Source organism: Nannospalax galili, unplaced genomic scaffold, assembly GCF_000622305.1.
Source record: "Nannospalax galili isolate Female #2095 unplaced genomic scaffold, S.galili_v1.0 scaffold891, whole genome shotgun sequence".
NCBI classification, from domain to species: Eukaryota; Metazoa; Chordata; class Mammalia; order Rodentia; family Spalacidae; genus Nannospalax; species Nannospalax galili.
In genome coordinates, this window is record NW_008330576.1 from 3936994 (window position 1) to 3964825 (window position 27832).

At 36.0% G+C, this 27832-nt stretch overlaps 2 protein-coding genes and 1 non-coding gene across 6 annotated transcripts in view; 1 reads left to right on the forward strand and 2 right to left on the reverse strand.

The window, feature by feature from the left end:
- Nucleotides 1–7993, forward strand: part of Slc24a5 (solute carrier family 24 member 5) — a 23102-nt gene extending 15109 nt beyond the window's left edge. The window contains exons 4-9 of the mRNA XM_008849382.3: nt 212–315; nt 656–756; nt 2589–2872; nt 5500–5706; nt 7052–7153; nt 7629–7993. Coding sequence (XP_008847604.1) covers nt 212–315; nt 656–756; nt 2589–2872; nt 5500–5706; nt 7052–7153; nt 7629–7951 — 1121 coding nt within the window. The 3' untranslated portion in view covers nt 7952–7993. The remainder of the gene's footprint in view (nt 1–211; nt 316–655; nt 757–2588; nt 2873–5499; nt 5707–7051; nt 7154–7628) is intronic.
- Nucleotides 7297–27832, reverse strand: part of Myef2 (myelin expression factor 2) — a 50028-nt gene continuing 29492 nt past the window's right edge. Inside the window, exons 10-17 of one of the 4 annotated variants that reach the window (XM_008849353.2) lie at nt 23822–23923; nt 22117–22167; nt 21758–21826; nt 21355–21453; nt 20994–21065; nt 19171–19379; nt 19038–19089; nt 7298–8671 (exon numbers count right to left, since the gene is read on the reverse strand). In XM_008849353.2, the coding sequence (XP_008847575.1) occupies nt 8508–8671; nt 19038–19089; nt 19171–19379; nt 20994–21065; nt 21355–21453; nt 21758–21826; nt 22117–22167; nt 23822–23923 (818 nt within the window). In that variant the 3' untranslated portion in view covers nt 7298–8507. Of the gene's footprint in view, nt 8672–19037; nt 19090–19170; nt 19380–20993; nt 21066–21354; nt 21454–21757; nt 21827–22116; nt 22168–23821; nt 23924–27832 lie in introns of all 4 variants that reach the window. The other 3 variants (XM_008849374.3, XM_008849358.2, XM_008849365.3) reach the window with 3 other exon arrangements.
- On the reverse strand, nt 18051–18158 carry LOC115067052. The gene has a single exon (XR_003846490.1). It is a non-coding gene; the product is annotated as a U6 spliceosomal RNA (small nuclear RNA).

The window sequence follows — 27832 nt, forward strand, 5'->3', positions numbered from 1 at the left end:
TCCAGCTCCTGCTTCCAGGTTCCTGCCCTGAGTTCCTACCTTGGGCTCCCTGATGAACTGTGGCCTGGGAGATGTAAGACAAATAAACCCTTTCCTCCCCAAGTTGGTAGTGGTCAGAGTATTTTGTCACAGCAATGAAGAGCAAACTAGAACAGATGTGATTTTTATTTTCTTCAAATGAACTCTAACTTAGCTACTATTTTGTTCACAGGTGTATTTGTCACAAAGGGAGATATTGGCATCAGCACCATTCTAGGCTCTGCAATTTATAATCTCCTTGGTATCTGTGCAGCTTGTGGCTTGCTATCTAATGTGGTATGTAAGAACTCTATTCAATAAAATGTAGTGTCTTGAGAAATTCTAAAATTAATTGAGATGAAAAACATGGCACTAGTGATGTGTTCAATCAAATTTAATAATCAGTAGAAAAACATTTATTTGATTTGTTTAATCCACAAAAGGTTCTTAGTCAAATTTATGAATAATATCAGTACGGGTTTAGAAACAATTTTCTTAAACTCTTTTTTTAATCTATGTAATATGAAAAGCATAACAATATTTAGCTACAAATATACAAACATAGTATTATACTAAGCATTGTACTTGAATTACTTACACTGTAATGAAAACAGTAAATCAAATTATCATTTTACAGGTTTCAACACTATCATGTTGGCCCCTATTCAGAGACTGTGCAGCATATGCAATTAGTGTAGGAGCAGTTTTTGGCATAATATTTGACAACCAAGTTTACTGGTAAGTTTCGAGTAACTGTTACCCTAATATAAAGCACAATTACAGGAAGAATGTTAGCAGTATTCTGTTCCTCAGGTGCTAGTGCACTCACTTCTCGCCCACCCGTGACACTCCAGGTCTCTGAGCTAACCTGCTCACAACTGCTGTGGATTCTTCTCTCTCATCATCATGGTCTCCTTTTTCCCTCCTAGGCTATCACTCTTTCTTTCTTCCAAGCCCCCCTTTCAGAAAGTTTCCCAATTTTCATTATCTGTTGAAGCCCCTGATGCCTTTCTCTTCTACTAGGTTGTTGCTTACCTGGCCTTATTAAAAAGTGGTAATGGTCATGACAGATTGAAGAAACACTGAAAGTCAAGTCCCTTCATTATTTCAAATGTCTTTAAAGCTCTCTAAACAGAAGGAACTGTAGCCTTCTTTAAGAACCAAAAATGTTTGTCAATATAAAACAAAACAAAACAAAACAAAACAAAAAACTTTGCTTCTCCTCTGGACTGAGCTGGCCTAAGAAAATGAAACACAGCTTGATTTAGTGGACAGTCATAAACTTTCCAAAGAAGCCCAAACATCTCCAGGTGTTTACCATTAAGTTAGGCACTAGAAAATAAAAGAAATGTAAAGCACATAGCTTCACATGCACATGTCCAGAGGACCCTAAAAGAGAGTAAAGGGAGGGAAGAACATCTCTAAGCTAAACATCCTGCTACAGCCTGGCTCCTAAGGTCGGGCTGTTAGCAGAGCAGAGATCCTGGAAAGTGACTGTTATCTGCAAGGGACCAACTGGGAAAGTATCCAAGTTCTGAAAGCATTCCCTCATTCGGGAAATCTGGAATTCTGTTCTTTTAGCTGTAGCAGAAAAGCCACTCACTGGCTATGAAATAAAATATACAAGATTCAAATGTGATCGAATTAGTTAATAATGACAGTAAAGCAGGAAACCAAAGTACAGAAACAATTCTTGGTACCTTTTGTTTTCATCTCATTTCTGAGAATATATTTTATTTCTCATGAATATAAGCCAAACTCAGCTACATTAAAATCATCAAAAAGGGGCCAGGCCTGGTATTACAGACCTGAAATTCTAGCACTCAAGTGGCAGAGGCATGAGACTTGTAAATTTGAGAATTTGAGGCCAATCAGGGGTATACGGAGTGTTCAAGGTCAGCCTGGGTTATATAGTAAGACCCTATGTCAAAACCAACAATCCCTCTCACTTTCCTGATTTTATTTAAATCTCGGTATAGCAAATTAGAAAGCTCCAACCAATGTCCAAATATTCTGAATAGTCTACTCAAAGTTCCTAAACCAGAAAATCTGACTAAATTAATAGTCTATTCTTTTATAATTATTTCAATGAACTAAGGTGGAAAATAATCCATTAATTATCCATTATTAGTTTTATTTTGAAAATCTACAATTAGTCAGGTGTGGTGGCGCATGCCTTTAATGCCAGCACTCAGGAAGCAGAGGCAGACAGATGGATCTCTGTGAGTTCCAGGCAGCCTGGTCTACACAGCGAGTTCCAGTCTAGCTGGAGCTATAGGGAGGCCCTGTCTCAAAAAAAACTAAAAAACAAAAAAAAATTTAAAAAGAAAATCTCCAATTATTATTTTCAAGGCATTTTATGCGTAATACTTGGAAGGAATCTATAGATATAGACAATGGATTTGTGGTCCGTTTTGGTAACAGAAAGTGCCAGGCGAGCTCACAGAACAAAAGTGTCTAGGAATGGCTCCTTGATTGCTCTAATGCTGCTTTTGTCAGAAAAGTATTTTTTTAATGCTGCTTAAAAGTTACTCTAAAATGACTTCATTTAAATGCAAATTTTTTTATAGGTATGAAGGAACTTTACTACTTCTGATATATGGATTGTATGTTTTGCTGCTATGTTTCGACGTTAAAATCAACCAATATGTTACAAAGAAATGCAGTCCCTTCTGCCCCTGCCTTGCCAGAGCTATGGAGGACAGACGTGAGCAGCAGACACTGCTGGCATGGGAAGATGAGAGCCAGCTGTTCACTCGTCAGCAATCAAGGACAGACAGTGGGATATTTCATGAAGATTCTGGTTTCTCACAGCTTTCTATAAGTTTACATGGTCTTAGTCAGGTTTCTGAAGGTAATGACTATATCCTACCCATTATTAAGTCTACCCACTAGAAAAATCTGAGAATCTCATTTTCAAGTGAGTAGTTATCACATATGTAACAGACACTGTGGAGAGTCAGAGATGAGTAAATGCAATTCCCAGCCTCTAAAGAGTTTTAGCTATTTTAAAAATCAACTAATATTAGCTGGCCATGGTGGCACAAGCCTTTAATCCCAACACTCAGGAGGCAGAGGCAGGCGGATCTCTGTGAGTTCAAGGCCAGCTGGAGCTACACGGAGACCCTGTCTCAAAAAGATCAAAAAAAAAAAAAAATTCAACTAATATTGTGTGAATGGGTTGTCCATGCATATGGAGGCAGAATCAACACTGGGTGTCATTCCTTAATAGCTCTCTGCCTTATTTTTTATTTTTTTATATTATTTTTATTTTATGTGAATGAGTGTATTGCCTACATGTATGTAAGTGTACCCATGTTGTGCAATGCCCATGGAGGTCAGAAGAGGGCATCAGATCCCCTGGAACTGGAGTTTAAGGACAGCTGTTAAGCTGCCATGTGGATGCTGGGAACCAAACCCAGGTTCTCTGCAAGAGCACCTGGTGCTCTTAACCCCTGAGCCATCTCTCTAGCCCACTTTCTTATTTTTTGAGACAGTCTTCTTATTGAACCTATAGCTCACCAATTTGACTAGACTGGCTGGGAGCAAGCTTTATGGATCTGATCTGTATGTCTCTGTTACACTCAACTTTTACATGGGTCCTGGGGATCTGAACTCAGTTCCTCATGCTTGTACAGGACTTTACCATTGAGCAACTCCCCAGCCCCCAAATGAGCTAAAAGTTCAGAGGTAACAGTGCCATAAAAAGACAAAAGAGTAACTATAGTTCATACATTAGGCAGATTGTATATAAAATTTGATGGGAACAGTTAGATAGGAAATTCACATGGAGAAAGGAACATTTGAACAGCCTTGTAGGATAGGTAAGATTTTAGCTCAATGACCTGATATTATAATCAATAAGTAATAGTTACTAAAATCTTATTATATAAATCATTCAGGGATAAGAGCATGTTGTGTGGACTGAGGTCAAGGAACATTAACAAAATGCCTATTAAAGTACTTGCATAAACAGTCCTAAGTCAATAAATGCATAGTAAGGAAGAAGAAGAAAGGTGATAGAAGGAAAATGGAGACGTCCTGGAAGGTTTATGAGGAGAACTGTACTTACAGACCTTACCCTGAAACGATATTCACAGAACTGAAATAAGAAGAGAAGGGAGATCTGTAGGAGGCTCTTACAGCAGCTGAAGTGTACAGACACCTAGACAGAGAAGGCAGTAGGGATGAAAGAGCACAACACATGCGAGACAGAATTCAAGACTGGGGAAGAATTCAAAGCCAAGATAACATTACCAAACTTTGGCACCAGAAAGACAGTGGGAGGCCAGAAAGGGAGCAAAGTTGGCTCCAAGGTTTTAATCTTTCACTGACTAAGACAATGGAAGCTAACCCTTATAACAAACTGGCAACTGAGGAAAGTAGTTGGTTTGGAGGAAGAGAAAGAAAAAAACGGCAGGTGAGGTTTAAACATGCCATGTGAACAGCATTAAACATCAGGCAGATATTTTCAATATGACAATGTCAGATCTAAGCAGAAACTGGAGTCACTTTTTATAAAACTGATTCTAAATTTAGTCAGTAATTAGGAAGAGAATTTCTAATTTACCACTTCGAAAATTGAAACATGACATCTCTCCTTATAAAACATAATTTGTAGTCTTTAAGGTACACTGCTCTAATTTTTAAGTTTTATTAAAAAAAACACACAAAGAACCAGTCTAAATTATTTTGTGTTAAAAGTATATACAAATTTTGTAAATTACATTGAAAAGCCTATACTAGTTCCTATTTTCTTTAGGTTCTTTTTGGCAATTGTGAAGCCTAAATTTAGTATATAATGAAACAGACCCCCCCCCCAAATCTACTTACAGTAAGAATTAGAATACACAATTTAAAAAAGCACGAAAGAATTTTTATATTCCCTAAGCATGTGCTATCATAGGACAAACTGTAAGTATCATCAGTGTTGGAAAAGGGGGCAATGGAATGTCTGGGGGAGAAGCCAGGTTAGTCTTAAAAACACAGTTCTTGGAGACAATCCACATTACTGTCAAGCAAGGAGAGCTAATTCCTACTTTGTAAACACCATCACTAGCATGTTCAGCAAACAGTCCAAGACATTTTTATTAATTTAGAGCCTTAAGTCAAGAAACGTTGAATATCTTAACTTATATTATCTGTCTTAGTTTCTGTTATGCTTCTTTTTGCCAGCAATACCAGTAATGAAGTATTCAAATGTACAGCCGTTCAAAAACTGATATAGCTAATTTATTTCAACCCATTTAAAATGGGCATTTTGGCTGGGTGTGGTGGCACACGCCTTTGATCCCAGCACCCAGGAGGCAGAGGCAGGCAGATCTCTGTGAGTTCCAGGCCAGCCTGGTCTCCATAGTGAATACAGGCCAGCTGGGGCTACAGGGAGATCCTGTCTCAAAAAGACCAAAAAAAGGGGGGAGGCATTTATAACACAATTGCCCATTATAAAAAATTCAAAGTTGTTTAATTTTTCCACAACAGATCCACCAAGTGTTTTCAACATCCCTGAAGCAGACTTAAAAAGAATTATTTGGGTACTATCTCTTCCTGTTATTACATTACTTTTTCTAACAACACCGGATTGCAGAAGAAAGTTTTGGAAAAACTACTTTGTGATAACCTTTTTCATATCTGCACTATGGATATCTGCATTCACATACATCCTGGTTTGGATGGTCACAATAACTGGTATGTATTTTAAATATAACAGCACAACAAGAAAACTGTTTCATGTAAGAACGAATGCATATGTTCACTTAAAGTAGTCTAGGGAGCATACACCTTCCTCAGCAAGACTAGAAATAAGCACTATTTATATAGAAGATTAAAAATTAGTATCAGAACCTGATCATTTGGGTTTTATAAGTTGCATCTTACAAACCAAGGGCATTTCTCACTATTACACAACCTGGAGTAAAACTCAAGGAATCATAAATGACATCAAATAGGTTATCTTTCTAAAATGCTAAAATTAAATCACATTACATGGAGTTCACAGTAATTCTTTATACTGAATTCTATTCCATAATGAAAAACAGAGGAAGGAGCCAGCATTTTAAGAAGATGGTAAGTGTTCATTGTTTTAACTAAATTATGGTGGGGTTTTTTGGGTTTTTTTTTTTTTTTTTTTTTGCTTTGTAATATAGCAACATAAATATATTGTGAATGCCTTAAAAAGGTACAAGTGTCATTTTATGTTTCTAGTATCTTTTGCTGTTCTTTTAATTGGCATTTTAAGAAATCAAAATGAAAATATTCATACCTTGTTTCCAATTACAACATTAAAAGAGCAGTTAAATTTCCCTAACTCTTTTCCTTAACCCTTCTCTGGTTTTATTTCCCAGAATGAACATATTTCTGATATAAAATTTTGGAGAGCATTAAGAAATTGGGACCATATATTAGATTCAAATAGGAAAGAAAAAGGGTTTGTTTACTTCAGAGATTTATGGACTTTCTAAAGAAAACAATAAAATCAGGTATTTCACTAAAATAGTACTTTTTAAAAGAGTAAATTATAATATTTAATGCTTGACTACTTTAAGAAATTGCTTAAAAGGAGAAAACAGTAAAGAAATCAGTTTCAGATATAGCAAGCCACAGTTTTAAAGAGGTAAAAGTAGACATCCACAACTTGCCTAAAGATGCCAAATAGGGAGATTTCTCATTACAAGAACTTCAACTACTAAATATCTTCAGATATCTGTCATTAAAAATATGTACTGCCAGGTATGGTGGCCCAAACCTTTAATCCCAACACTCAGGAGGCAGAGGCAGGCGGATCTATCTCTATGAGATTGAGGTCAGCCTGGTTTACATGAGGAGTTCTAGGCAAGCCGGGGATATAGGGAGATCCTATCTCAAAAAGATTAAAAAAAAAAAAAAAAACTGTACTACCTGAGTTATCCAAATTACCAATCTGATTCAAATAGTTTGCTAAAAAGCAAGTAAGCATATATTGGTTCAGAATTCTAAACACGGTTAATCTATGAAACCTCAGATTTATAAACTGTAATTTCTATGCTCGTTACAGGGGAAACACTAGGAATCCCAGACACAGTAATGGGCCTTACTTTATTGGCAGCAGGTACAAGCATACCAGACACAATCGCAAGTGTGTTAGTTGCAAGAAAAGGTAAGACTGGAGTTCCTCAGACTGCACTGGCACTCCGTCCACTTGACCAAAATAAACCAGGTGAAAGTAAATTTAGTATTTATTTCCTCAATAACAAACTTTGAAGAAAATAGTGACTCAAGAGGAAGAGTTTACTATTTTAATAACAGATTAATTTCACGAACCTAATCCCCCAAATTATATTTACCTGAAATGTGCATTAAATAGTAATTATGTTAATGAGAATGAAAAGCAACAAGTAAGCTGCATACCTTATTGAAAAATGGTTTAATAAATAAAGATAATTATTAAATAAATGTTAAGACTTTAAATACTAACCCAAGAAAAATACAAATTCAGTAAGATTCTTGATCTAACAACAATAATTTTCTGAAGCTAACCAACAACAAAAAGTATCCAGTGTTTTTCTTATGAAGATTATTAATAAAATATAGTACTGGTATGCACATTTTAACAACATGCTGTTCTCTTGCAGGTAAAGGAGACATGGCTATATCGAACATCGTGGGATCCAATGTGTTTGATATGCTATGCCTAGGTCTGCCATGGTTTATTAAAACTGCATTTACAAATGCATCAGCTCCTGTAGAAGTGAATAGCAAGGGACTCACTTACATAACCATCTTCCTAAACATTTCAATTATTTTTCTGTTTTCAGCAGTTCATTTTAATGGCTGGAAACTAGACAGAAAGTTGGGAGTAGCCTGCCTATTGCTATACTTGGGACTTGCTACAGTGTCCGTTCTATATGAACTCGGAATTATTGGAACTAATAGAATAAAGGGCTGTGGAGTTTGATATTTTTAATAATGTTACCTGGAAAACATGAATGGTAGAGGAGTGGAGAAGGAAAAATCCATTTCTTCATTTAAGTCAAATAAAAAATATCCTCAACTTTAGAATGTAACACTTACTTTTTATAACTCAAGAAAATTTAAACCCAACCAAACTCACATCCTAATTTGTCTGAGCCCTTTCTTTTCATAAACAATTACATATAAAGCAGAAATTTTGAAAAAGAAAACATTTATCTTTTAACTTACAATAAGTTGATAAAAGTTGGGAGAACTAGAACAGATTCTACTATGTCAGACTGAAAACAAGAAGATGGCTTGTTTCATTAAAAACGGTGTAACCATCCATTTAAACTGAACAACCAGACTTGCTGTCTTTAGAAACTCAAACTTGAGATAACAAAAATCACAGTATATTTTTAACATTGTACTGTTAAAAGCTGGTGGGAGTTTTAAGTTCATTTTTACAGCATTTGTAAGCATACAACATTACTTTAAAAAATGACTTTTACTAGTAAATTCAGCAAACAGATGAAGGAATGTTCCAACCATGTTTGAAATTATGCATTACGATCCAAACGAACATCGATTTCTCTGCCACTGATTTTGATGCCGTTCATTATTCTGCAGGCCTTTTCAGCTGATTCTGGGGATTCAAACCTAACTGTTCCACAGCCTTTCGACTTGCCATTCTCCATTTTTATTTCTGCAAACATTACATGACCTGCAAAAGAAAAGTCATACAATCACTAGTCTGTTTCAATGGACTCCATTTTACCATACAATTTTCAAATTTCTCATGGCAATTGGGATGAGTAACTTGGTTAAAAATATTAATGATATAAAAATAATCATGAGCAAATTCTTATTTTATGTTCTGAAGTTAATTTTATACAGTGACTATATATACATACACTAGCCTATATAATTAGAATTGGACATTAAGCTTTGTGTTAAATTCCTATTTTCTAAAGTGAACTTTATGGCAGTAAGCCTAGCTAGCACAAACGCCACAAACTCATCATGACGCATAACAGGCTTATATCTTTAGTCAAAAATTTTTAGAATAGTTTGCTCACTGTTAAATCTCCCAAATCTTTCTTCCTTCCCTTGTATTCTTACTTCACTAACTCTTCCCCTACAAAGAGGAACAACTATTCAGAAATCTAATTTCTACCAGGTCATAAAAGGCCCCACCAATTCTACTTTGCTCCTACTGTGACAAAGTCATTTATTTATGCATTATTACAATCTGGATTCAAAATTGTGAGGATGGTATCAAATAAGGCAATACTCATAAAAGACAACAGATTTAGATCAGTAAAGATAAAAACAATGATGTTACAGGGAACTCACAGAGTAGTTCTGGCTAAAGAAACAAAACCAGACAAATGTTCTCTATACAGTTAACATCTAGAACAGTAAATTTATAGTTACTGTAAATCAGTAACACATCAAAAATACAAAGTGGCCACAAAAATCCATGACTTACACAAGAACACTCCTGAGAGTAAAGGGAGGAGTTACTAATAATTACAGGTAAACAAACGAAAAGTAAGACTACAATTCAGCAGGATGCCTGATGACCCAACCCAAACAGCTTAAGGGTGACTACTTACATAATACTGCCCTCATCCCTGGACGAACCTGTAATCAAATCAAGCTAGACTTTGAATATTTTAGTCTGTCAACCAAACCAGATAGGGAGACACATTTAGTTTTATGAAGGTACGAAAGAGGGAAAGGTAAAAGAGAGAATCTGTTAAAACAACAAACAAACAGAAAATTGTATAAGCCCTTTCCAGATGAAGGAAATGAATATTTACTCTCAATGCATAAGGATGTTTTCCTTTCAAAACCATGATCTGAGTGATCTCTGATTCACACATCCTATTTTGGTCTTTTTTAAGACAGGATCTCCCTGTAGCCCCACCTGGCCTAGAAGACGCTATGTAGACCAGGCTGCCCTTAATACCAGAGATCTGCCTCTGCCTCTGCCTCCTGAATGCTGGGATTAAAGGCATGTACCACCTCCGGGCTGCCTTTCATTTTAAAACCATCTGAAGTCAATCTCTCTCCTTCTCAAGACTAAGTGTTCTAAGACAATGTCAGACTGATTCAAACCCATGATCCTGTAAGACAAGCCAGAAAATTCTTTAATTTGTCCCACTCAAAAGCTATGGAACAAACTAACACACAAAAATTACATTATAATGGTTAAAGTAGATATAAATATTTAGCTAACTACTAGTAAAATGAGACAAAAATACATAAAAACCCAGTAATGAAATTTTCTAGTAAAAAATCACACACACAAACATACACACACACATGACTTATGATACGTATGTTTTTAAGAAGTAAACTCAGTGCAACTTCTAGAATTCTCTTAACATCTGGATGCTAGCACTGAAAAAGAACTTTATTAAAGAAGAGTACCTTGCAAATGGGAGAATTTACGAGGATTTTGAAAGGGATTATGCAGAATTTTTAAGGACTTTAAGGTTAGAATGCCTGCCTTATTTTAGTTTTACTTAAAAACTTAGGTCTTTCTAAGTCTAAGTACCACACCATCGGGTTACAAGCAACAATAGGGTTCACTCAAGCAAATCTTCGAACTATAAAAAGAAAATATGTCTTTAGTAGGTATACCTAAGTAGGATTAATTATTTTTCATACCATTTTCCCACTCTTAAGGCATGGCTATCCAGCAAGTGAAGGCATTACCCAATGGGGAAACACGCAAACTTAGTATATGGATAAAATCTGATCATCAAATTTCAAATAATTCATTTAGTAAAAGGATAAAGTATTCTCTCATTATCATCATAATTTAGATTAAAAATTCTAGTTTTTTAGTTGATAAAGTCTTTCCTACTTAGCTGGGTCCAACCAATTGGATTACTATGTTTCTAGAGACATTCACAGTGTTAAAGGTTAAAGACTCTAAAAATCCCTGTGCATATTCAGATTTCAAGCTACCATAAAGTAACTTTAACTCTAGTTAGAAACGTTCAAAGATTTGAATTAACCCTTTTATACAAATTATACAAATATCAATTAGTTTCCAATGCTAACAACATTCATGGTGTTTTACAACTTAAGAGTTGATGTTTCTTAATTAAACAAGTATTGAAGATATCCTGTGAAAAGGTTATTAATTTAAAGAAATTAATTAGGGGCTGGAGAGATGGCTCAAGGGTTAAGAGCACTAGCTGCTCTTCCACAGGACCTGGGTTAGGTTCCCAGTATCTACTTGGTGGCTAACGACTGCCTGTAATTCCAGTTCCAGGGGATCTAATGCCCTCTTCTGACCTCCATGGGCATTGTGTGACACAAGTGCACTTACATACCTGCAGGCAATATATTTATACACATTAAAATAAAAATAGTAAAATATTTTTAAAAGAAATTGTGAAATATTCATATTTTGTTAATAGTAAACAATTATAGAAAAAAGTAAAAAAAAAAAAAAAGAAAATATGTCACTATTTCTTACATAAACCGTCTTTCAATCTTTCAGACAAGATTCTCCATTTTTCTCTTAAATTGCCCCCCTCGGTTTAGGAAATCAGCACTCAAGACACTGAAATTCCTAACCTCACAATGATCTCAAGTCTTCTACACAGTAAGATCACCTAGCTACGATACTGAGTCTTCACACAGTTTGGATACTTAAGACTCTAGAGACTGGTTCATAGACATTTTTCTTCATGGTTAAACTACCCAAAGATATCTCAGTGAGGTGAATACAAAGAGTTCTAGGCTGTCTAGAGCTCTTTGTTTACAGGCCTGGGGACTGAGCCTTGCACATACTAGCCAGTATTTTGACAATGAGCTAGCCACATTATATTCCTGACATTTTAAAAAAAACATTTGAGATGAGTGTCTCATTAAGTTGACCAGGCTGACACTGAATTTACTCTATAGCCCAAACAGGTATAGAATGTGTAATCCTCTGCCTCAGCCTTCCTGAGTGCTGTGACTACAAGCATGCATCGTCACACCCAGCTGAGTTCTAAATTTTCTGTTTCTTCCTAATCCTATAAAAACACAAATTGATATACTTTCTTTCTAAAATAAATGATTTAGGAGAAAAAGTTAGTTTCAGATCATTAAAATTAGACCTAAAGAGAAAATATCACATAACCACAAGAGAAAAAAATTGAAATCACAATTCTAACAGAAGACAACATAATTATAAGAGAAGCAAAAATTAAAGTTATGGTGCTTGTTTACAAATAAAAGTGTCTCTATCAGAGAAATTTATTTAGAAATTATTTACTATTAATGAATGTTCTACTGTTAAAGTCTATTAATCATGCTTGAAGCAGCACATGCCTTAGTAAATAAAATCTACCACAAGCTTCTCAATGTAGAGATAACAAGCACACTGATATAGAAATATCACATCATGGAAATCTTAGAACAAAATTACTTTTTTGTGTGTTGTGTCTTTTTGAGACAGGGTCTCCCTGTAGCCCCAGCTGTCCTGGAACTCACTATGAAGACCAGTCTGGCCTTGAACTTACAGAGATCTATCCACCTGCCTCTGCCTCCCGAGTGCTGGGATTAAAGTTGTGCGTCACCACGCCCAGCTCAAAATTACATTTTTCACATGGTGTATAGCAGTAATAATTAAAAACAATCTTTCTTTGCACTGAAGTTCTAAAGTGTTACAATCCTGCATCATACTGAGCCAGAAGACCAGAATATTTCCCAGACAGAAGGGGAGCAAATCAGAAAGGCTAATTATTTGACCCCATTAACATAAGCTGAATTAACATGGGGGTCCAGCTCTGAAGAGTCAGTTCATTTATCTATATTCAATCTTGTTACGAATACATATCACTAAGGAATTACTATGACAGGATAAAAAGAGGTCTATTTTACTCTAAGTATGCCATGTGTCTTCCTATGCTGGCCTCAATAATGTTGTATTTGGGGGCCTATAAGGGTTTAGAAGAACTGGGAAACAGAGCTTTTACTCATTTGTATCTTATTATATTTAAAGAGATGTGAAACTATTTTTTTACTGAATTATAAAGGTGCAAAAGATAGTATATTGAGGGTATGTATACCCTTGATGGTATATTGAGCCCATAATTTTTTTAGCCCTTCTAATCACTTCATGAAGGACAGTTAATTACTAGACATACTTTATCAGCAGGAGGACTTGTCAGCGGGTTAGTTTAGTAGCAGACATTGTTTAAGGGAGATGCATAGAGTAACACCACACTCTCACTAAGCAACAAAGAACATTTACTTATTCAGCTTGTGCTCAAGAGAACAAACACTGAAAGCAAGCAAACAAACCTGCCTTTACTACCAAAGAGGTCATTACTTGCTTGTGTCAGGTAAAATGAATTTACTATATCAAGACAGAAAAACACTAAAATTTATACATAAAGTGATATGGCAGAAAAATGGATGTCTCAGTTCAAACAAATCAGTTAATACTCTGGCAATAACTGGACATTTAATTATGTATTACTGTAACTTCTTTGTCATCAGTGTAATTCATGGTTTTAAAAAAATGGGGAGATGATACAGAATTGGGCAAGTATGATATTACCTTAACATAAAATTTAAAAGAAACTTTTATAATAGACTAGAAAGTAAAACCGAAAGTCATTAACCTGTAGTAGTAAGCTAATTCAGAAGGGAAACAACAGAACTAAATTTGAATCCAATACAATAATTTAGCCACCTTTCAATATGACTAAAGTACCATGCAAATTTATCTGTGTTGAGTTGCATACTTTCTCCTTTCACAAAATGCCTTTCAATAGCTACTGTTCTGTTAATCCTACTCCAAGCAGAAGTCTATCAAAATTCCCTAACTTCAGCACACATCTTTAATCCCAGCACTCTGGAGGCAGAGAGACAAGTGGTTCTCTGTGAGACCACATAGGGACTCCACAGGGAGCCCAGGCCAGCTGGGGATATGGGGAACCCTGTCTCAAAATAAGCAAACAAACAAACAAACAAAAAGCCCTAACTTTGATGTAAGTGTTGCTCCTACCTGACCTCAAAAGGACACCTTCTAACATAGTTTCATAAAAAAATAAACAAAAAAACCATTCAGCTGAAGGCTGGGGAAGTAGCTCAGTACTGGTAGAGTACTTACACATGTACATAGACCAAGGGTTCAATCTCTAGCATGGCATACACTAGGTATGGTAGCACACGCTTATGATCCCAGCATTCCAGAGGTGGAAGAAAAAGGATCAGTACAAGATCATTGTTGTTGCATTGCAACTTCAAGTCTGAGGCCAGTCTGGGATACATGAGACTCTGTCTCAAATATAAAAACAACAACAAAAACAGTAATAGTCAACTCAGTATTGTTTACACTGTCAGTATTTACTCCACTTTGCTTTTATCTGTTAAATTTCATTTCTACTTTTTAACATAATGTCTTATCTGATCTGGAAATGTTATTCACTGAAACCACACAGGCAGAGATTATCCATACTTACTGCCATAGCTCATCTCTCCAGGCCGTTCACTCCTCTGGGGCCTAGGGACTCATAGCTAGAGGCTATTCAGTCTGGTCCATATAGTTACTTCTACAAAGGCTACCAACATCCTTCAGAAAAATTCTACTATGCTGCTTTCTCTCAGTAGTAAACAATTACCAACTCACTTGCTTTTAACAAGAATTGCATCTCATCCTGGCATTTTAAATTAATGTAAAATAAAACTATAATCAACAACATTGTACACAAATTCATAGTGCAGGTCCTCTGAGAATTCTGGCATCTGAATCTTTTCACCTTCAAAGTGTTTAGCAGGCTGCCAAAAATCAGTAATCATAGATTTAATGAGTACATGAATAACTGAAAGAAGACTAGATCAGAGAGCTTATGAACATTCCATAACTCGTACTATACGTACAGAGGTAATGAAAGGTACTAGGATAAAAAGCTAATTCTTATACTTAAGAGCCTCAATCTGGGACAAAATAAAATCAACAAATCATTATTTAAAAAAAAAAAAAAAAAAAAGCTGTAAGAAAGTTAGGGATAAAGGACTATGTGAACCCAGTAGATAATATTATCCCTGATAGGGCCAAAAAAGGTGTTTTCTTTTCTTTAGATGAGTTGATCTTTATGAAACTTTTACTATCTGGAACAATCCATGAAAATACAGTTCTTTAGTGACAGGAAATAATAAGTTTAAGATTAAATGTAAGGGGCTGAGTAATGACATTAAGAAAACCAACCTAGTTATAAAATAAGATCATATAATTTTATCATATCTATCTATGTAGACTCAGAGACTGAAGATCTATCCTCTATTTTGAACTAGTTGCATGAATATAGGCTGATGACCAGGAGCAGACAATATATCCTCTAGGGCCATCAACTGTCTTGGTTAAGATTTTTTTGTTTTCTATGATTGCATAATAACCCAAGCACAAATTAAATAATTACTACTTCTTAAATGTTTAATTTCACAAAATGAAATGGAAAGCTTCATTCCTTTCTTCGCACTAATAATATCTCACAACATTCAAGATCTATTACATTTTATCAGTCCATAAATTAACAATGACATTAATGCAATCTAGATAATCAATTAAGAACCTCAACATTTTCTACCATCAAAGTTATTATATGAATAAAGACTATAAGAATGTATGAAATGACTCTGCTTTGTTAATTCTTTGCATTTTTGTTTTATGACTATATACATATAAGTATGTACAAACATATAAAATATTTTACATTTTTATTGAATTTTTGTATATTTCATACAAAATATCTTAATTATCTTATACTCCCCTCCACATCCACATCCTCCCATAGCCCCCCCCACCAGATTTCATGTAACACTGACTCAGAAAAACAAACAACGCATGTTCTCCCTCATTTGTGGCTCTTAGCACCAAATCCTAGGAACCAGGTAGGTAAAGGGAAAGAAGGAGCCTGTGAGAGAGAAACAGTAGGAGACAGGTGTTAACAAGGGGGAAATGGGTAAAACGTGGGTATTTAAATGGGAGGGGAATAAAGAGCGAATAGAAGGAACCATATGGGTAAAGGGGAAGGAGCTCAAGAGAGAGGACACCATAGGAGACAGGTATTATCAATGGCGAATGGGGAAAATGGAAGTACTTTAACAGAGGAGGGAGGAGGGAGGGTTAGATAGGGAGAGGGGAGAAATAAATAAAGCTCAGCTGGTGTGAAAACCCAGAAAGAAATGCCTAGTGAAAAATTACACATACTGTATCTCTACATGTGTCCATGTGTATAGCTGAAGGCTATATAACTTGAAACAGTGCCAGACAGGAGAAACTTCCCTTCCAGTTGTTGGCTAGGGTAGTCCAAGAGAGTTCCAAAATTACAGAGGCTATTGCCACAGCCCTGACTACCTGCCAGAACTAGAATGTAAGACCCTATTGCTGAAGATAGGACATACTTCAGACACAGGACTTGGAGCAATGGAGCTGGAATGACCTGGAAGCCACCTCCCTGAAGGCTAGCTCTCATAGTTTTGGAGGACACTATGTAAGTTCTAAGGAAGAACACCAATTGATAGTCCAACCCCAGCTTCCAAGCCTAATAACTACAACAATGACCAGCACAGCAAACTACATTTTGGCAGTAGTGGCATTTGTATCTTGGGGGTAATCAACAGCTACCTAGTTGGACTTAAAGCCCACGCAATGGGAGGGAGCTCATGTGTGGTACTGTAAACATAGCCGAATACATATGGCTGGAGAAGTCATAGATCTTAGGCTGTCACATCCCTAGACAAATGTAATTTCTTACTATATGCTAAATATGGATCTTTTTATTTACAGATAAGTATCTCAGTCAAAACTCACCGAAGAAGCTTCTTTTGCAACAGAGACTATTACAGAGTTCCACAACTGGTTACACACAGAGAATAAGTGTCTGTGAAATGCCCAACCCAAAGTGACACAATCTACAATGGAACCTCTACACCTAAGGCTCACAGAACACAGCAGAACAAGGGGTAGAGAAAATACTAATACAACTTTCATCAATGAAGCTCCCTCATATAACAGACGGCAATGAATACAAAAGGCCACAAATGGCCAAAGCATAGAGTAAGAGTCTATAGAGTGTGGGTCCTTGGTCAAGACTCCTATACTGAGCTCCCCCCACCCAGAGCTCAGGCACTAATGCGGAAGAGGGGGCTGAAAGATTGTAAGAGCCAGGGGAGGTGGAGCATGACCATATAGAAGCAAGGGTCTCACAGACTCCTGGGACCTTGCTCATATAAATCTACAAAAATGGTGTCAGCGTGCACAAGACCCATGCAAACTCAAGCAGTCAAAGGCCCAGCATAGAACTGGGGAAATGGGCAGCAGGTCCCAATCTTAGTCAAAGGACTACTGGGCAGCTGATTACTGCTGGGTGAGGAAGAGCTGATCTTCTTTAAGAGAGTGACTCTAGATAGGCTGACTAGACCCCAGAGGATGAACTTGCACTGAGGTACTTCTGGGTACAATTTGACTGTTGGTTCTTTTCTTTAAAGTACTTGGAATTGAACAGAGGGCTTCATGCATGCCAGGCAAGCATTCTACCCCTAAGCAACAGTCCCACCATTCTTGGCTTTAATTTTTACTTTGAGACACTGTCTCAGGAAATTACCCAACCTGGCCTTGAATTCACTCTGTAGGTTAGACAGCCTTCAAATTTGTGGTAATCCAGTCTTAGCCTCCCAAGTAGCTGGGATTATAGGCCTGGACCACTTTTAATTCTAGCACTTGGGTGATCTACATAGTGAACTCTAGGCCAGCCCAAGTTAAAAAGCGAGATCCTGTCTCAAAACACAAAATATAAACAAATAAAATAATAATAAAGATATATTCAATAATAAAGACATAATAACTTTCTGTTAACTCTAAGAGGCCAAATGTACTACTTGCAACTCCCTTTTCATCATTACCTGCTACATGCCTATCTTACTATGATTATAAATTGATATTCCATGTAAGTGGAGAAAATCTGTTACTCTATGCCCCTCACACTAATTTCTTCATTATTTTATGCAGAGAGAGAGAGAGAGAGAGAGAGAGAGAGCTCTTTATCAATTAATGGTCTGGTTTTTTTTTTTTGAAAAAAAAAAAGAGTATGGAACGCTTCATGAATTTGAGTACCATCCTTGCGCAGGGGCCATCCTAATCTCCTCTGTATTGTATCAATTTTTAGTATGTGTGCTCCTGAAGCGAGCACCCAATTAAGATATTTTATAACAAAAATAGGCACATAGAAGGCTTTCTTTTAAAAGTAATAAACCACCTAATCATCTACAGAACTAAGGAATAATTAGAATAATGCAGTTAGTCTCAATATAACTAAGAACAGTTTATAAAAGAACTAGAAGAGTAACCAAAACATATCTATGTCTGACAGTGGGTTCTATGGCTATCACCTTAAGGTCCCTGTGGTTTGCAGGCAATGCAGTGTACAGGATGGATCTCCCTGTGAACTATATATCAGGATCTCAGTGGGTCATGCTGATAATCCTCAGCACTACATTTATAAGTAAATATACCATTTATTGTTTCTCATGAGAAAAAAAAAACTTATTTTTTATTATTTTTATTTTATGTGTATGAATGTACTGTCTGCATGTGTATAAGTGCAACCATGTCATGTAGTGCTCATGGAGGTCAGAAGAAGTTGTCAGATCCCCTGGAACTGGTGTTATGGACAGTTATTAGCTGTCATGTGGGTACTGGGAATCAAACCTGGGTCCTCTGCAAGAGCAGAAAGTGCTCCTAACCACTGAACAATCTCTCCATCCCCAAGAAAAAAAATTTTAATACAAAAATATATTCACCTCTTTAAAATACAGTAATAAAACAAGACTTCTTTATCAATAGAAGACAATGACAGGCTATTGTGCAAACTGTCTAAACTAAACCTTGTTATTTATTAATTTGCACTGCTCCAACTTGGAAGGTAGTAAAACTATTATTTATTTGAAAATGAATCAGACATGAGTAGGAACTAGAAGAGGTGAAAGTCTAAACATCGTGTTTCAAAGCTTAAAAATCAATTTTCCTCCACAATAAATAATAATACATCTGTAGTCATTGGTATACTTACCACATTGGCTGAATTTCTCTTTTAGTTTCTGCCAAGTCAAATCAAAAGGCAGCTAGAAAGAAAAGAGGTATCAGTCACATATGTATATGAGGAAAGAAAAGATTTTAAGCATCCTATACATTTGTTTGCTTACATTTCTGACAAAAATCTGGTTGCCTTTGGAGCCTATTCTGTCTCTCATTCCGCTTCCCACTGGACCCGATAAAAATCCTCTGTCCATATCGATGCTCCTTTCCAGTATAGCTCCTATACTTGGTCCCATTCTGTCAAAGCTGGAACTCATGCGGTCAAGTCCCATCCCCATTCCTCCAGTCACACTGCTCATGCCACCCATTCCGCCACCTGGAGTCGAAGAAGGGCAGGGGAGGATTTGGGAGTTTCAAGTTTTTGTTTCAAAAACAGAAGATAATGGAAAGAAAAGAGAAAGGCAGGAAAAAGGAGAATCAGTTTTGAGAAAGCAGAGAGACAAATTCATTTACAGAACATAAATATAAAGTTATTTTCATGCAGACAACAAAACAAGAAATAGAATTTGGTGTACATTTGGTTAGTTGAGAAATCTTAATTCTAGTCACTACATATATATATATTTACATACCCCTCCCTCTATGAAATTATATTCTAATCATAAAATTATCATATAAATTATTTAAAATTTGTAACAATCATCTTAATATTGTAAGTTCTTAATTTTTATTTTCCAATAATAGCAAATATAATATTTGAAACAAAAATATATAACAATAAATTCAAATTATTACAACTCTAGCATACATATTGCAATAATATCACACTCCCCTACACAATATTCCCTTCCTAGCTCACCTTTCATCTCAGTATCTCCACCTCTGTTTCCCATACAATTCAATTTTCAATAATCAGAATATTACATAGAACTTGAAAAGGGAAAAACAAAGCTATTATTATTCTCCTTTAAACAAAATTTGAGAATTTAGCTCCTAGCTCATATCTACTTCATTCTTATGCACTGATTTGATTTCCTATCTTTAATTATCCTGATTACAACCATTCACAAAACCTAATCCCTTTTTCTCAAATCTATTATTTCTTATGTGAAAATCCTAAAAATTACTACCATTTTCCAGTCGGCTTTCTGTTAATAACAAGCAGAAACTGGGAAACAGAAATGGAAGCACTGAGATGAAGGGGGAAGGTAGGGAACTTAGGATTAAGAAGATGACTATAGATAAAAGACGATGGAACAAGGAACAGGATGAGGAGAAAGCACAAAGGTAGCAAATGGATCCAGCTGACAGGATTTTAGAATTCACTCTTAGCAGGTTTACTTTCTGTTTGTGAAATTTCATCAACTAAAGGAAGCTAATAAAGTACCAGACATGGACAAGCAGGAGGCATAGCCCAAACGAAGTCATGTGCTCAGGCTTAACACGAGGCTTGCCACGTGGCTATGGAAACTGATGGCAGGTATTCAGCATTTTCTCGTGCTGCAATGCCCGTGATTTTGAAAGGTTTAAGAAGAGAAGAAAATAACCATTTCTTTCAACCTTATTCCCCAACTTCTGGAAGTTTTAATATTTGATATTTTGTCTATGTCTGCTAAAACGCTTAAGATGTTTACAGATGAAATAAGCTAATCATTCATAGCTGTTGTACAAAATCAAATAGAAGTCAGGCTGGTGCTAAAGCAAAAGCTATTCGTGACACATGATCACAGAAATCCTCAGACTTCCTGGTGGACACATGGTTCTTAGATTTGTTACTGAATACATATCTTGAGGTTAGTTTAGAAATATCAAAAAAAATTTCAAACAGTGATCAAATAGAAATGTTTAACTCATTAACTATCAAAGTTTCTCAAAATACAAGACATATTAACATATAAGAACAAAGTATTATATTAAAATAACTCTTCTTGCAAACTCTTTGTAAGCATTCAAATACTACTCAATAAGTTCTATTAAAATTTAAACCTACTTATTCCAGATCCTACTGGACCCATGTTAGAAGCTCCTATTCTTCCTGCAAACCCTCCAATCATTGCACTGCCTAAACAAGGATGGAAAAATAATATACTAATTAATTTAAATAACAACACTGTAAAATTCCCAAGGTACCATATTCTCAGTAACTGCATAGTAAAAGTTTTCTGGAAATAAAGTTCAAACATTTAAAATACTATAAAAATAGAGCTATGAAATTCAAATCCCTAAAATATTTTCTTCAGTTAACAAATTAACATGAATTACAATTTTTTAACTTTCCACAATAAAAAGAAAATAGTTTTTGAAAACTATAACCCAAAAGGGGGAAGGAAAAAGTATGCAACCAGCCCTACCAAGTCTACCAAAGGAATCTCCAAAGCCTCGATTTATTCCAATATCACCACGTCCAAAATCTCGCTCCATGCTACTAGTCATCGCACCACGGTATAGCTCTGAAAAGATTGTGCAACAAATTAAGCCTTCTTCAAGTACATCAGTGCATGGCAAACCATTCAGGAGCATGTCTAAGCTAATGAAAGAGACGGCAAAAGTCATCAATATAACACACTCTACGACCTATCAACTTACCTCATACACTACAACCCATCCCCATTCCTGCCATGCTCGTACTTTCTAGAGCCCATATGACTTCTGAAGACATTACAGAACCCATTCCTAAGTGTGTGGAAAGGAGGTATTTTAATAATAGGGAGAAGTAAATGTAGCATAAACATGCCCCCAAATACATTTACCTACCTCCCATTCGGCTGACTCCACCAAATCCTCCCATGCTATTCATTGCTTCCAGACCACCAAACCCAATTCCTATAGAGTAGAGATTAATTTTGAGACCTGATTGCCAGTTATACAGATAAATGTTACCTCCTGTAAATGCTGACGATCACTAGCAAGTTCTTCATCTACCCTACCTTGTGCAGCTACTTAACATACCACCTTTCCCTAAGTCTGTTGAATTTGGCTCAGTTTTTGCTAGTAGCCTTTAGGACATGAGCCAACAATAAACCATGACTATTTTTTTCATAGAATTCTCAACACAGTTTCTAGTTTCTTAAAAATGGTGATGAGTACATGCAAAAACAAATGCTTATACATACCTCCTCCAATTCTATTCATTCCTCCAAAACCCGGACCATCCATTCCCATACCTCAAATAAAATACACAGTATGTGCTTTCAGTAAACCTGACTTTTGTGACTAACAAATGACATTATAGCAAAATAGATATCACTGGTTTAGTCACAATGGAACACTAGAGAAGCAGCAGGATACAGAAGGATGGTTTACCATGTTAGATCATAGTGGTGGACTAGTCCTGGGTCTTTAAGATGGGTATCTTTCAACATTAGGCAGATTCACTAGTCACACCTACAACATTCTGTTAGAGAACATGTAGAACTGAATGCTGACTCTCAGAACAATACAGAAATATCATGATAGTAGATTTGAAGATTAGGCTAGAAAGTAAAGACTCCTTTAAATGTGACAGCTAATAAAATACTAAAAATAAATAACAAATAGATGCAGTATATGTTTAGAAGAATGGAGGGTATGATATCCTAAAATAAACAGAAAAGTATGTTTGGCCCAGAATGAGAATGATGATCACAACTACCCTTATAAACTATGCTTGTATCATCTCAACAAAAGGAATATGGAAGCATTTATTGATACATCAGTTAAAAAGTAATTCTCAAAGTATGGTCCTTTGAAAGAGCGATAGGTCAAAACTGTTTCCATCACTTAACACTTCTGATATTACTGACTGTTTCACTCTCATTCTCTTGGGACTATAACTTCTAATTCTCCAGAAACTATGTAACGTATGATATTACAGCAAACTAGATTCAGATGCAGATGAAACAGTATGGCTGTCTGATATTAAGCCCAATATTAAGAGATGCCAAAAAGCAGTATCACTTGTTTTTATAAGAAATAGTTTATTGTGGCTGGAAAGAAGGCTCAGTGGTTAAGACCACTCACTGCAGAGGACCCTGGTTCAGTTCGCAGCACCCACATGGTGGCTAATAACCACCAGTCACCCCAGTTCCAGGGGATCCAATGCCCTCTTCTGGCCTCCATGGGCACTGAATGCACAGGTACATTTACATGCAGAGAAAGCATTCATACACATTAAAAAAAAAATCAATCAATAAATCAAAATTTCTTAAAAATAGTATTTATGTTAAATACGTGTTTCATATTAGGTTGTATATGCTAAATATAGTTTTCAACATTAAGGTTGGAGTTAGGGTTAATTTTTACCACTTTAAACAAGTCAATTATTATCATTAAAGTTCTTTATAATACAGTAAATATTGAGAAACAATTACCTATGCAGAGCCAGGTTAGGGTTCTTAACAAACTTTAAAAAGTATAAACGGTCCTGAATATAAAAGTATGAAAACCAATCTCTAAAGTTAATTAAGAGTCCAAATAAGCAGCTAAATAGCTACCTAGGAAACTACCTTCCTAAACAAACTTGTACTGCTATGCTATCTCAGTCATTCGGCAAACCCTATATACCCATGATGTACAAGGCACTATGTTGAGAATTCTGCTGTAAAGACACTTCAGTATTCATAGCACTAGGGCAAGCTTCAACATGAGTGGTCCCAGAGGAAGCCTTCTGACCTTCCTCTAACCTCTTCATGTCAGCTGCTCTCTCAAGGTCTCATTCTTTTTCCAGACTGAGTTGACATCCTAAACATCTCTAAAACAGAGTTTCCTATACAATATGAGACTAATAAATATGTCTTATTAAATAGCAAATATATCACTTAGAAAGTTAAAAAAACTTACCACTTGGACCTAAATTTCCCATTACACCACTTATATTCAACTGGCTGGCACTAATAGGTTGTCCACCTGGACCAAGTCCCATTCCAATGCCTCCAAGACCACCTAAATCGCAAATAACAACATTACCAAGATCCATATATAACTAACCGGTATTAACATTTAAAAATAGCTGTATGCTTGTAAAGTATTCTAAAAATTTTCAAACTTGCTAATAACAGCATTGATTCTTGTTTTCATTTATAAAGCAGCATACTTAAAGGCTATAATACCAATTGCAAATGAAAAGAAGTTTCTGAAGTGTATTCAACTTATACTTAAAGGTATTGGGAAAGCACTAAAGAAATGCCAAAAGAGGTTGGGGAGATAGCTTAGTAAAGTGCTTACCTTGCAAGCATGAGGACCTGAGTTCAATATTCACATTTTTAAAAATACCCACCATTTAAAAAAAAAAAGCCAGAGATGATAGGACACACTTATATTCCCAAGGAAGGGGAGGTGAAAACAGACAGACACCTAGGGTTCATTGGCTAGACAACCTAGCCTATTTGGTAAATTTCAGACCAGTGCGAAACCCTCTCTTAAAAAAAGGGGGGGGGGCAATAAAAATGCACAACAGTCTTCTGACCTCAAGCTCCACCCACCTGTCCCTTGAAACATATACATACAAACAAATGCCAAGACAATTCTGAATAACATATTACTTTATAAATGTCACACTATTGTAGAACTCTGTCCTCCAGGCCTAATAGGATCATTGCCATCTTAAAAAATCAGAGCAAGGCCCGGTGTTGTGGAGCATGCCTTTAATCCCAGCACTCGGGAGGCAGAGGCAGGTGGATCTCTTTGAGTTCAAGACCAGCCTGGTCCACATAGTGAGTTCCAGCACAGCAGGGGCTACAAGGAGACCCTGTCTCAAAAAGACCAAAACTAAACAAAAATCAGAGCAGCTGTGATTACCCACAGGAGACACTTTAAAGACAGGGTCTACTAATACTCCCTTTTGGTTTCTTTGGTGTTGTTGCTGTTTTTAATTTTATTTATTATTTTTATTTTACATGTATGCATGTATTGCCTGCATGTTGGTAAGTACACCTGTGTTGTGTGTGCAATGCTGGCGGGGGTCAGAAGAGGCTGTCAGATCCCCTGGGATTGGAGTTACGGACAGTTGTTAGCTGCCATGTGGGTGCTGGGATTCAAACCCCGGTCTTCTGCAAGAACAACCAGTGTTCTTAATCGCTGAGCCATCTCTCCAGCCCCAATACTCTCTTTTGTAAGGGAGAGTACTCACAAGATCATGCTTGCATATTTCAGGGGATATATAGGACATGTAAATAATTAACACTTGATGGGGGTGGGAAGGAGAGTGGACAGATGACTATTCCTTGATGCTGTACCACTGGTTCACCAAACTAGACTTGGGTTGGATCACTTCACCCATTCAGGGTGAACAGACATTTATTCATACTTCCCCAGGTAAAATCTGAAAATGAGCATTTGTGCCCACATTTTGTAGAACCATTTAAAATCTTATGATTACTATGAAAAGTCCAAATAACACTGAAAAAAAATGAACCATTATTGAAGACGTAATACTAAACTGAAACCTTTTAATCTTGTGCCTTCTCGGCACTCAGGAGGCACAGACAAGAGGGATTTTGAATACAGGGTCAGTCAAGGCTTTATAACAAGATCATTGGTTTACTTATTCAATGTTATGAGTTTTAATACTGTTTTATTTACTTTTATTTTTTGTGTTTGGATGCTCTACTTGGATGTATGTAAGTAGCACCCATTTCATGCAGCTCCTACAGAGGCCAGAAGAGGGTGTCAGATCCCCTGGAACTTAAGTCACAGATGGTTGTTAGCCACCATGTGGGTGCTGGGAACCAAGCATGTGCCTTCTGGAAGAGGAGACAATGCTCTTAACCAAGTAACCATGACCTTACTTGGCTTTATAATGGACATCTATTTACATTTACATTGTAGTTGATGCATTCTCCTAGCTACTATTCATACATACATGGGGAAGTTTTTGAGACCCTAAATTACTTACACATTGCCATTTAGCTATGTGATTAAGATAAGATTACAATGTAAATCTTCTGTTTCTAAATTCAGGAATATATATATATATAGTCACACTAGATAAATTAACTGAAAACCAATTTTAAGAAAGTTGGTGCTAGGGGCTGTAGACATGGCTCAATGGTTAAGAGTACTGGCTGCTCTTGTAGAGGACCAGGGTTAGAGTCCCAGGACCCATCTGGCAGCTAACAACTATTCCTAACTCCAGTTCCAAGGGATCAGATGACCTCTTCTGACCTCCTTGGGAATTGCATGATACTGGTGTACTTACATTCATGCAGGTGATACACTTATGTACATAAAATAAAAATAGTATTTTTAAAAGCTGGTGCTATACCACTTGTGTGCGTATACTCAAAAGCCTCTAAATACTACCAGAGATATCTGCACATCCATGTTCACTGCTGCTATATTCACAATAGCAAAGAAATGGAACTAGCCTAGATGTCCATCAACAGAAGAATATCCAGATAATGTTTCATATACATAAGGGAATTTTATTCAGCTTTTAAAAATGAAATTTTTTAATCTGCAGGAAAATGGATTAACATGGAAAGTATATTAAGTGAAATAACCAAAACTCAGAAAGAAAAATAACTGTATGTTCTCCCTCTTTTGTGAATCCCTGTCTATCGTGTTTACATGTATGTATACAATTAGGTGTAAGTGTGAGTAAAGCCCCAAAATTTAGAAAGGAGATCAAGAGAGGGCAATAGTATGTGATAAGGAAGGTCAGACTGCGGGGAAAAAAACCCACTGGAGTCATGAAAGAGAATATAAAGAAATTTTCTTTTCTAGTTTTCATCATGGATATGTGACTTCAACTGTGTGAATATTAAAGTAGCAAGAACTATTTTTGATTTCTCAAATAATGCAATAGGTGTTAAACTAATCCTTTGAGAAGGTGATTATAAAAATTACATTTTCTTTTAGGAATTAGACATGACTAATCTGTGAATACAGTTGTTGAATTAAACCATTTAGACAAAATGAGTTATAATTCGTTTGGGGGGGTGATTCTATTTTTATTTGTTCTATAACCTGAAATTTCTCTTTTTCCTTCTGTTTAAATATATTAAATCATTCTATTACACTGTTATTTTATAAATTGTATTGTGATACATAAAATAATGTTTATTAAATTGAAATGGAAAAAGTATAGTATATCTACACAATGATCTGTAAAGAAGAATGAAATTATGTCATTTTCAGGAAAACGGATAGAACTGGAAATCATCATGTTACATGAAATAAATCAGACTCACATAAATACATTTTCTTTCATCCAAGCAATTTAAATATATTACATAAAAGTAGAATGGGACTATAAGGGAGGAAGAAGAGGTCTAAAAGATGGTAATGGGGAGAGGTAGACAAAACATTGGATGTTTTCTCTCATATGTAGAATCTAGATTTAATTCTCTACACATATAACATGTAGTGTGACAAGAATGCAGAATGGGGACTATCTGAGGAAAGGAAGGGACCAGCAAGACAGGACAAGGTGGGATGAGAGAAGATGAGGGTTGAATATGAACAAGGTACAAGAGATATACATATCTCATATATATATATTTTTTTCAGATGTATATCTGAAAATGTCTTAATATAATCATTGCTTTATAACTAAAAAATAAGGAAGAAAGAAAGCTGGTGGCTTAAAAACAGTAAAACTGATATTGGGATGGGGATTATTTTGCTCTCCTAAGTTTGACTATGATTGACTAAATTCTTATTAGAGTAGTAATTCACTTAGGGGTGGAGAAAAAAAGCATACACTGTACGCTGGTGGGGCTGCAAACTTGTTCAACCCCTATGGAAAGCAGTGTGGAGAACTCTTAAAAAAACTACAAATGAACCTACCATTTGACCCAGTTATACCATTCCTTGGCATATACCCAAAGAACTCATCCTATCACAGAGACA